Source organism: Myiozetetes cayanensis, unplaced genomic scaffold (genome assembly GCF_022539395.1).
Source record: "Myiozetetes cayanensis isolate MyiCay16 unplaced genomic scaffold, myiCay2020 scf2-11, whole genome shotgun sequence".
NCBI classification, from domain to species: Eukaryota; Metazoa; Chordata; class Aves; order Passeriformes; family Tyrannidae; genus Myiozetetes; species Myiozetetes cayanensis.
In genome coordinates, this window is record NW_026087411.1 from 34734757 (window position 1) to 34746699 (window position 11943).

Genomic DNA, 11943 nt, shown 5'->3' on the forward strand with positions numbered 1-11943 from the left:
TCAAATTCAGTGATGATTTTTGCAGTTATTTTAGTCATCAGTTGTTTGTGTTTGTTAAGCTGCATTTCTATTCACTGCCATCAAACTAATACCATGGCAAGGCAATGAACCCTGACTTGACCTTTTTGCATTTGCCTACCTGAACAAAATGGTTGTGACCTTTCTCTTGTTACAAAACGTGACTATACCCTTGAACCAGCTTCTTCCTCCTCCTTTTAAACCCTTTCAATACTGCAAAACATTTCTGAGCCAAGTTGAGAAGACCTGAACACTTCAGGTACAAGAAGATGTGTAGGTACTTTTATAGCAGTCACTTCATTTCATGTCATGCACACCTGATTAGCGAAGGAATAAGCTGTGGTTGTTGCTCTGCTGAGTTGCCATGTTGGACACAGCAACTGGAAACGCTGCCATGTGGAATAACACATTGTGTGCCTTTTGGAAAAGTAGTGTAGGAATTGCAAAAATTACTGGGATAGGAGACAGTACTGCAGACACAGAAGATGCCACATTCTTATTTCTTCAGGAAATTAATTTGAAAAATACTTTTTTTGTTGTCATGACCAATACTTCAAGCTCCCGGGACACAATTGTATTTTACCCTGTCAGACACAGAGTGGGTCACTCTGTGTGGGTGTGGAGTAGTGCAGAAGGCACTGCAACGTGATGATCAGTGCCAGTTGTGCACACACCTTGTGTTGTGAAACTGCCCCCTGCACAGTGTTAGTCCTGAATGGAAATACCAGACAGGGAGCCTGGGAATTGCATACACTGACTGCTCTGATCTCTGCCCCTTCAATGTATAAACTTTCATCTCTAATAGAGAGTACATTGTATGGTGTTAACTTCATAGTGGTGGTGATCTGAAAGGAAAAGCAGCTTTTCACTGTCTTCAACTAGCAGTTCATCTAGCTCAGTGTGAAGTTAATACTTTATTCCTTACCAAACAGACTAATGGAAATTTTTTAACTTTAGGTTATTGAAGAAAGTGCAGTGAAGGCATAAAAACTTAAGAAGCAGCACCTAAACCACCATTACATGGTGAACTACATCCATAAGGCAATCTTCAATACAGCTATGATACTATAAAAGATCAGTTTTTGTGTGATTTGCCTGATAATAAAAACACTGAATGTGATGCAGTTGAGATAGAGACCTTTATATATCTCAGAGTAATTTTCAGAGTTTTTACAACTTCTACTGATACAAAAAAAACCAAACCTGTGCACAGAAAAATAATTTTATGTATTTATCACTCCCCAAAATCAAGAAGGCTACCTTACAATATTTCTGTGACTCAAGTCTTCCATTCCCTACCAATACATACCCAGAGAGCAGGATAACCCGACACGACACTCTCATAATTATGCCAGCAGGAAAAAGCAGACTCAGTTACAATATCAAGTAGTATCAAATAGGCCAGTGCACCTAGAAACTGGATCACACCAGGTCAAACAGCTTCCAAAATGATCAACAGAACAAGCCTCCATCGTTACAATGTGCAAAAGCACAATACAGTTTATTACTACTTACCTAACTACAGAAACCCTAATACAGAGATCTGCACTAAGAACAGTTATTAAATAAAGATTAATTGAAAATGGTATTAAAGACACATGCCAAACACGAGGAGTAACTACTGGTTTCACCTGCTAAGGCACTTGTTATCCCAGGCCTGCCTGCTTTACATAGTTGCAGAAGGGGTGAAGCGAGGCAGCTATGATTACTTGTGAAGCAGACGCTATAGCGGGTCCACTAAGTAGGAACCTGAAAAACTTAGATGAATGAGATTAAAATTCTAGAACTAGTACCCAAGAAGTTACCAATTTAATATGTCTGTGAATTAAAACTCAGTACCCACCCTTTAGGTGTTTGCTCACTATAGCAAATAGTATTATACATTTAACTCAAATTTTCTTCTATTTCTGCTGCAAACAATAGCACAGTGAAACTATTTTACGATTAGGCTTTTGCAGCCAAATGAGTTTTATTGGAATTAGACCCAGGAAAGGTGTTAATTCATAGTTATATTTTGACTTCAGACTTCAGGCCTGCTAATAACAGAGAACTCAACACCACGGCTGTTGAGGCGATCAATCAGTTTTGTTTTGGAGAAGGCAGCTCCTGGAGAATATACACCACCCCTGTTGGTGAAAAGAGAAAAACATTAGTGGCACAGTGACTGAGGGATATCTTTTTGTGAAGTCAAGGATGTGCTTCCATGACTAAGAAAGAAAAAGCCACTTTGTCCCAGAACAGAGTGGATAAGTAATTTGGCAAGGTGGTTATAATCACAGATTCATTTCTGCATCCAGCAAACCCAAGAGAAACCATTGCATTAACTGAACTTAGAGACACTGATGCAAAAGCCTGACTAAAAGCCTATGACTACATCCTTTCAAACTGAAAGACTGGGAAAGACTAAGTGGCTTTAAATGAGCTTGTGGTGAAGCATCTCCCTTGCACAGCCAGTTGGGTCAGGTAACACAGAAATCCACAGGGTGGATAAGTGTATTTTCAAAGAGAAAGCCACTGTGTGAAAATGTTTAAGGGAGAGCAAACTGCTCAGAATGGGAAAGTACTTACCGTTTAGGCAGAGAAGCTGCATCTTCCAGAAGAGATACAGCTGCTTGAACCATTGCAATAGGTGTAGCAACATATCCAGGCTCTGACAAACAAAACAAAAACCCCAAATGATTTAGTGTGTTGAAATGTAGAATGTAATCTTGTTCTTCCCTATGGCATTCTGAAGAATAATCTCTTTGGCAATGAAACAGCCTTCCCAATTTAAGAACAGCGTTTTTTACCTAGTAATCAGCCCAAGTAGCTGGTGAAATCCTTAAGATTTAATCCAGACAAATACTGCTTCACATATAGGCCTATAACCACACCACACCACCATAGTGAGAGAGTACTCTCTGATACAGCAAGAACTTTCCCCATCCTATGCCTGAATTCAGGCCTTTGCTGTGACATGCTTGAATTCAGCTACATCTCTAGTTATTTAAAGAAGCTATGCTACATTAACTCCTTTCTGAACGTAGATTCTTGCTCTCTCCAATCCACTTTGGGTGTCATCTCCCCTCAAGGAATGACCTGAACAGAAGTATGCTAGAGCTAGAAATTATATCACACCAGACCTGGTTAAGTTCACTCTCAGGGAACTGGAAAAAAACAAGTAAAAAGTCCAGGCTATAACAACTAAAGGCTATCCTTAAAGCCCTCTCCCTTCAATGGCTCTACTAGGCAAAAATGAGAATTGGAACAGGGAAAGCCAGAGGAAAGATAATGACAAGAATGCAAGTGAACTGGCTGTTTCAAAAGCCAGGTCACAATGAATTCTAGTATCCAAGGTAATACACTGTAAAGGTTGTTGACCTTGTTCATGTTGCAAGTGCTTCTCAAGGGTGAAAGAGAGAGCAGTGGGATCATAAACCTATTTTGGAGCAGGGAATGCAAAGCAAAAGCAGTTAGCTGCTACTAACATACATACCTGGTCCTTTCACTTCAGTGCAGATCTTCACATTTGGTTTGCCACTCTGGGGATCTTGCCCCTCACTGTAACCCTCACCAAAAAATGTCATTGTAAAAGAGGTTCCATCCATCTGTAGTGAACAAGACAAGCACGGTCACCAAAACAGTAGCTTACCAATACCAGGCAAACACAAGTAGTAAATATAAGTATCCCATGTAAATACATCAGGCCCAGCAACATTATCCATTTTCCTCATAGGAGTTACACGTACTCTGATGTCTACTAACAGAAGGTATGATTATGTAAATATTCACTAACTATCTGAACAGGCACACACAGTGTGCATTTGGGCCTAGAGGGGAAGCTGTATGAGGAGCAGATGAAGTCACTTGGTCTATTCAGCCTAGAGAAGAGGAGACTGAGTGGAGACCTCATTTCAGTCTACAGCTTTCTCATGAGGGGAAGCAGAGAGGAAGACACTGATCTCTTCTCTGTGGTGACCAGGACCTGAGGAAATGGCCTGAAGTTGCATCAGGAGAGTTTAGGTTGGAAAAAGATTCTTCACCCACAGGGTGGCTGGGCACTGGAACAGGTTCCCCAGGGAAGTGGTCACAGCACCAAGCCCGACAGAGTTCAAGAAGCGTTTGGACAATGCTCTCAGGCACACTTGGAGCTGTCCTCTGCAGGGCCTGTGTTGGACTTTGATGATCTTAGTGGGTCCCTTCCAACTCAGAATATTCTTTGATTCATTTGGAAATTATTTCTCTGAGACTAAGCAGTTGATTCTAAATTACTATTCCACTATTACTGTAACAAATGTATCGAATAACTGTGATGGAAAACAGTCAGTTACCTGTTTCTGGGTTGGTCCTTCCTTTGTGAAGCGTCCACCAGAGAAAAATTCTGGGTACTATATGATGAGAGAGGAGGGGAAAAAAAAAAGAAAAATAGAAAAAGACAAAAAAAAGACCAACAGTAAACTAGAGAGAAAAAAAATTATCTCCCAACACTAAGTTATTTCGTGTTTTGAAAACTTACTTTTGTCAGAAGTTTTCTTCCAAAGTTAAACTTCACCAGAAGAAGAAATAACATGCCAGCAAACATCAGCTTGATAACAGAGCCAAGACCACCTACATTCACATAAGCACCATACTGGACCTGAAGCAAAAACATATTTTCACTGATAAGATTTACATTACATCTTTTGCATCAATTTTTAAAAAATAAATCTACCCCAAATTAAGATGCAGTTGTTTCATAGAACAGATAGCAGTTTAAAGAGGGTTTAAGGAGTGTCTTAGTTCTAAGCAACTCTTTGAGGAATGCTTCACTTTATCATTCGTTCTGAGAAGACAATATAACTACAGAGTGGGGAGGGAGCAGGCATGGTAAACGAGAATGGACAACTTTACAGAAAGATATGTTTCTGGTATCCGATTTCAGCCTTCTTTCCTAGATCCTCCTTTCATCCTCTTTACCCTTTTCCGTAAGAGAAAATGAAAAAGCAATGGCAAGCCTTTCTCATTAGTAGCTTCCAAGGACATTTTTAAATCACTATCTCACTCTCATCTCTTAACTGATGCACGTGATTCTGCACAGCAGTTATACAGACTATTGGTGCTGGTGTCCTCTTGGGAAACCATGGAACACAAAAATTAAACATCTTTTCCACCACCATCACTTCACACTGCCTTTACTCTGCACACTGGAGAGCCAAGCATCAAAGTCTTAAGATATAAATGAGCAGCATATGAATTCTTTACAAGAGAATTTACTACACTATATACTGACCTAGCTATAGCTATGCACACTAAAATTATGATCCTTTTGGAAGCTCTACTGGTACAACAAGAAAAGCCTCTGCACAGAAACAGAAATTAATGCATTTAATGCAACCTTTCAAATGTGACTGTGACTCATGGTTTCCATTCCTTACAAATACATAACCAGAAATCAAACAGCAGGGCAACCTTACAAGACACTCTCATAACTATCATGCTAGCAGTCAAAGACAGGCTCATCAGCCACAGTATAAAGCAGCATGGAACAGGCCAGAGCACCCAGAAGACATAATATACAAGCAACAGTAACTTACGGGTGTTTCCTGCAACTCTGTGTGCAAATAACGCTGGGTCCGTTTCACAACAGAACCATCAGATCCCATGAATGGAATAGAGTACTCTTTGAATTCCCGATTGTAAAACAAAAATCCTCTGCAAATGGAAAAGAAAGTAACTCATTAAGAATGTTTCAATGTTTGTGCAAATGGAAAGAAACTGATCATACTGGCCTTACCATTATCAGCTTTCTCTCAAGCATTTTTATGACACTATCTCTTTTCAGTGAAAGCAAACAATTCCAAATTTATCCCTTGCTCACTCAAAATTCCATGCACTATAGCAAGGATGAGTTTGATAATCAATATAATAGCTTTCTCCTTCCCCCCCACATTCTACTAATCACTTCTGAAATCAAAAGTTTGCCACGTCACTAGAAGTCTTAGAATAAGTGAACTCTGAAACCCAGTAAATGCTGGGACGTGTTCTCTCTTCAATAAGATATGAATAAATCAGCAAAGCTGAACTTATCTTCAGTTCTAATAGATAAGCATCTATGAGTTCATATTATAATGAAGTCCTAAATGCATCCTTTCAGTATTTAATACTATGTTAGCAATCTGCGTCATAAATACTGGAACTGTTAGAAGACAGCATGTTTCACATCTTATACCTTTTTTTAAGCTTTGCACCAACTACTGGAACAGGGGCATATCCTATCTTTTTTCGAAGGTTCCTCAGGTTGTCTTCATCCGCAAGGCCATAGACAGCTGACTTCCAGGTCCCATCATGTACACAAACGCCCTGGTGACACACCCAAAACAGTAATTAGTTCAGTAGTTAAAGGTTTCACACATTATTTAAACAATGATACTAGAACTATTACACATATTACAATTATTACATATATGTCTTATGATTACATGCATTATAGTGGAGTGGGATGACCTTGGCTGGATGCCAGGTGCTCACCAAGACACTTTATCAGTCTCTTCCTGGGTAGGATAGGGAGAGGAGAAAATAAGACAGAAAAATCCCTTGTGTGTCAAGACAAAGGCACCTTAATAAAGCAAAAGTTGCGCATGGAAGCAAAGGAAAACAAAAGATTTCCCCTCTACTTTCCATCAACAGGTGATGTCCAGCCGCTTCCCGGGAGGCAGAGCTTCAGACACTTGCTCCCCAGCGCAGGTGTCGTAGTAACAAATGCCCCCCACCCTTCCTCCTTTCACTTAGCTTCTAGTGCTGAGCACAACTTGCGTGGCACTTGCATGGCACTTGCAATATCCCTATGGTCAGCTGTCCTGACTACGGCTCCTCCCAGGATCTTGCCCACTCCCCGACTACTGGATGAGGGGCAGAATGTCGCAGAGTGGGAGCAGTGCTCAGCAGTAGCCAAAACACTGGTGTGTTATCAACACCTTTGCAGCTACCACACGAAGCACAGTGCAGTGAGGGCTTCTATGGGGAAATGAACTCAGCCACATGCCATGCAACCTCCATCCCTCATTCCATATGATCCGCAACATGCTGAGGCCCCACATATTTAATACAGATCTGTATCTCTTTCTAACCATCTCATTGTTGTTAATTCCTATTATTGATATCTCATCTTACCAACACCATACACAGGTAAACCATCTTTCTTCCCAGCATACAGATTTATACATACTCTTTCACTACTATTCCCTGTTCATTAACAGATGGATATAACTCTCTCATTCCAAGGGCTTCCTCCACTCCTCCAGATGTTTGTAAGAACAGGCTGTGACTTGAGCCCCATCTATAAAGATGGGTGATTAGGCCAGAAATAGCATGTTTGGTTGTTGGGCATCAAGACTGGTTTGGATCATCACTGCATTGCTTTAACAACGACATTAGAAATATTACATATATTTCACATTATTACGATTACTGCTGACCTGTATTATGATTACATGCAATAAATATATTGAAACAACTCATCCCCCAACAAACAAAAAACCCAGAGACAAACACTAGGATTACTGGCAACACACCATGGATCTTGTTACAGTTTTACTTGTGTAAGAATCCTTCCCACATCTCTGCAAAACCAAATAATTCTTGAAACAGCTTACCACAACAAACTGTAGGTAGACACCCTCTGCAAACAGACCTTACAAAAAGGTGTTTGCTTGGAAAGCTTTACTTAGCATCTAAAGAATAAAGTCATTTGACTCAAAGAACTGCCAACTTGCTCCTTGGACTGTATTAATGCAGCAACAGTTACTGTGATGGGCTACCGAGATGTTATCACAAAAACCACTGAGTTCCAAGAAGGCACAAACCAACTAACCTCAGGCCCAGATTTTACCGACAGGAAACTTTCAACAGCAGTTAAGGTACCTGTCAAAAGGGAGGAGAAAACATTACTTGGCACATGCAGCCATTAGTTTGCAAGACCATACTACTAGGCTCTGGTAAACTCAAATGGCAGGCCACTGACACTATCAGCTGAAAAGGCAGAGTTACATCTTTATCTCAAAGCCAAATAACATAACATTAGGATGCAAAGCTATTTGAGTAAGCAAGTATTAAATTTCTTGTGTAAAGTACTTCAATAAGGGTCACTTGTATGACCTTCAGTCATTACATTTTTTTCATTTGTCTTATCTGGTTAATGAGGTAATGTAAAAAATTCATTGGGGTAAAGAAAAGGAAAGTAATATTAGGAGCCACATTTTGTTTTCCTGCACATTTCAAAATAAAGGATGATGTAGGCTGTGAAAGCAAAGATGGACTAAAAATTCTGGTACACCTGAACTACAAAAAACACCCCACCAAAATAAAACAACCCATGAATCCCCCCAAAAACCAAATAGCCCGAAACAGAACAAAATATCCTAAAACATTCATTTTAGTACAGTTTGTGTTCTGCAAAGAATGCTTAGTTGTGATGAGCAGCAGAACAAAACAATGCCTCCAAATTCTGTTTTGTTTTGCTTTGCTCAGTTCCTTATGAGACTATAAAACTACTTGTACAGTAAATTTCCATATAACAAGTAACTGGATAAACAGGTGGTAATGCCATAAAGTCAAAATAAGACAACATAAAAGACATCTTTATTCAAAACAAGTTTCAAACATGAAATTACAGCTTCATGAACAACCAGATACTCATTTCCATGCCTTGCTTCTCCTTCCAATCAGATCCCACTTGAGGTTTCTTCAACTGAAAGTTCTCAATACACTAAACCAACTCCATTTAACACCCTTTTTAATAGTCCATAGAAGCAAAATATTTGGATACTCCTATCGGCCCTCGCAACTGAAAGTCAGATCTGATGAACAGAGATCTCATTTGAGACCAGTATCAAGTATTATTTACATAGAATTAAATCCTCTCACATCTTTTCTCAAATATATTTGTCTTCTTTCAATTACCCTCTAGGTACTATTAAAGTAAAAGGCACTGCATGGCACTGTCCTGCTACTTACACAACAGCTTCTAAGAGCTTGCAGTTGAAAAAGAAAACTTAGGAAACCTGATTACCTACCAGTCTGTGGACCCTTTCCCACAGCTGTCCTTCTCCCCCCCTACTGTCTCTTCCCCACAAGATCCTTTGCTCAAGAGGCAGTGTGCTGAGGCTTGCCTAGAGAAGTCCAGACGCTGGCTGAACAGCTCACAGCTGAAGGTTCTGTCCTCTCAGCGAGCAACCTGACCTTGAATCCCCACTCTACCAGTGACCAATCTTCTCCAGTATGAGAATATGACTTACTTTGAAATTTCTCTCTACCACATTTGGTTGAAACTGGTCACCTGGTAAAGGCAGGCAAAAAGAGACACTGAAAGAGTTTCCACAAAAGCACTGCTGCTTTAGGAAACCAAATGAAAGCATAATCTGCATTTCCTTTTCACCGTAAGGACATATTTATTCAAGTCACCTTTCAACTTGTCTCTGGTGTACAGTACTCCCATATCAGCTGGTATGGAATCAAAGCCACAGCTTCCAATGACATATACTCCCTTTTGCGCAGCTTTTTCGTTGTATTTCAGGTACATTCCCTCCAGGAACTAGAACACAGTCAGAACAAGTATTTTAAGCAGAAATTCATTCTTGGCCATATCCAATATTAGCCATCAGTGCTTTACTGTCACATTATAGTACCCTACATGCTTCAAACCACCTACAAGCATCTTTAAGACAGATGTATATGTAATTCCTGGTCTATGGTATGAAAGTTTCACAGCAGTCTAAAGAAATGTAGAGAATTCCTATGCAGAATCACAACTGAGGCTTGAAGCAGAATTCAGCAACTTGGGATTTCCAGAGAGAACTTAAAAGACTCTAGTCTTAAAAGCAAGAAAACTATACAACCAATACACATTAGCGTACTTTAAAAGAATTACTGCATCTTTTGCAGTAATTGCAGATGAGGAGGCAAAACTTGTGTTTATGCAGAAACATGAAACACCCTCCATTCACAGATCCTTCATGTAAGGTAGTGGTTTTTACATACCTGGGGCTCTCCACTGATGTCAAGGCAGCTTGCACCATTTTCAACACAAGCTTCTACCACAGGCTCTCCGAAGAATCTATACTATAGAAGGAAAGAACACCACACATAACAAAAGCAACCCCAAACATCGGAACTTCAGAAACGTCTTTCATCTAATGTACATCTCTACAACAAAAGTTAACTTGGTGGCTATTGATTTTGCCAAGTGGGGCTAAAAATGTAATGGCACTTTTATTTCTAGGGAGTGTGGGGAGAAGGAACAGTGTGATCAATTTCGTCACTGATAATGGAGTTAGCTGCACAGACTACTACACCTGATTTCTCAGAAAATCAGATCACCAAGACCAATTGAATACTGCTGCTAACCTCACTCTTATGTTTTTTGCGCTTCATTATCAGTATATTCTCTGCTTAAACACTCTTAATTTCGAAGAGTTTGCCATGTCCCAACTTCCACCTCCCATACTCCGATGCCCTCTGAATGTACTGGAAATACTGCCGCTGGAAGTTTTAGAAGAGCCAAGCTTACAGAAGCAAACCTGCGGGCCCCTCTTCCTGCTCTTCTTTCAACCCTAGTGCCACTCAAAACGCTCTGGTCCAACCAGAAACGTTGGGCCAACTTTGCCATCAGTTTCTTACACTGCCTATGGAAGACCTAAACCGAACCCCGGTGCATTTGAGTGAGGAGACCTGTCCGCGCATCACCCCACCAGCCACTGCAGTGGGACACCCTGCGGCCACCGCAGTACGCGGCTGTCCTTCGGGGTCGGGTTCAAGGAGCCGCGTAGCCCCGCGGCGGGCGCCGGCAGCTCGCCGTGCCCAGGGAGGCGCGGGAAGCGCGGCCGCCCCAGCCCCGGCGCGGCGCCGCCCGCACCCCGCACTCACCGGGCCCACGCAGTTGAGCACCACCCGGGTCTGCCTCGCCATGGCGGCCAGCGAGCCCGCGTCGCTCACATCGCACAGCAGCACGTCGACCTCTGCCCCGAGCGTCGCCTTCCCTGCGCACCGGAGACCGCGGTCACCCTCGCCGCCCTCCCCGGGGCTCGCCCCACCTCCGCGCCGCAGCGCCGCGGCTCGCCCCGCAGCCCTTCCCCGCACACCCGCCCGCGGCGGGCTCCGGGCCCGACCCGCTGCGCTCCCAGCCCAGCGCTGCGCCCCCGGCCCGGCCCGTACCCAGCCGCTCGGCCGCCCGCTCCAGCACCGCCCGCAGCTTCTCGCGGCTCCGCCCGGCCACGGCCCAGCGCAGGGGGCCGCGGCACAGCGGGCCCTCGCCGGCAGCCGCCGCCGCCGCCGCCCGCGCCACCTCCTCCACCACGAACTGCCCGGTGAAGCCCGAGGCGCCGAACACCACCATGTCGTAGGGCCGCTCGGCCGCCTTAGTGCCGCTGCCGGCCGCCATGGCGAGAGCAGCCGTCGCACTCCGGACACCGCCGGGATCACAGCGATCACAGCGATCACAGCACCGCCCCGCTCCGCCCCGCCGGCCCCCGCGGCCTCAGCCCCGCCCCGCCCGGGCTCCGGCACCCGCGGGGGCAGAAACCACCTTTGGTCGCGTTGCAGCAGCTGGGGAAGAAGGCGAGGTGGTGCCTGGGCGGATGGGGGAAGTTGACATACCATAAGCATACCATACCGTAATAGAAGTGTGTCAGCGCACGGCCGAGAGGGCTTGGAGCCCGGCAGTATAAGCAACAACATTTGTAGGGAGAAGCCACCACAGAATCAGGGAATGGTTCGGGTTGGAGGGCACCTTGAGGATCATCTAGTTCCTCAAGGCGTCTGCTGTGGGCAGGGGTGCCTTCAGCTAGACCAGGTTGCTCAGAGCCCCATCCAACCTAGTTTTGAACACCTACAGGGATGGAGCATCCACAGCTTCTCTGGGCAACCTGTTCCATTGTCTCACCACCCTCACAGTAAAGAATTTTTCCCTAAAAT

The 11943-nt window shown here is 43.4% G+C and overlaps 1 protein-coding gene across 1 annotated transcript; it reads right to left on the reverse strand.

The window, feature by feature from the left end:
- Positions 1-1138: 1138 nt before the first annotated feature.
- SCCPDH (saccharopine dehydrogenase (putative)) lies at positions 1139-11432 on the reverse strand. The gene is made up of 12 exons (XM_050315256.1): positions 11185-11432; positions 10897-11009; positions 10012-10092; positions 9436-9565; positions 7847-7896; positions 6206-6336; positions 5571-5688; positions 4514-4633; positions 4329-4385; positions 3494-3605; positions 2587-2668; positions 1139-2144 (listed from the first exon to the last, which is right to left on the reverse strand). The coding sequence occupies exons 1-12, from the start codon at positions 11408-11410 to the stop codon at positions 2039-2041; spliced, it is 1326 nt and encodes a 441-aa protein (XP_050171213.1). The 5' UTR covers positions 11411-11432; the 3' UTR covers positions 1139-2038.
- Between the last annotated feature and the right edge of the window lie 511 nt (positions 11433-11943).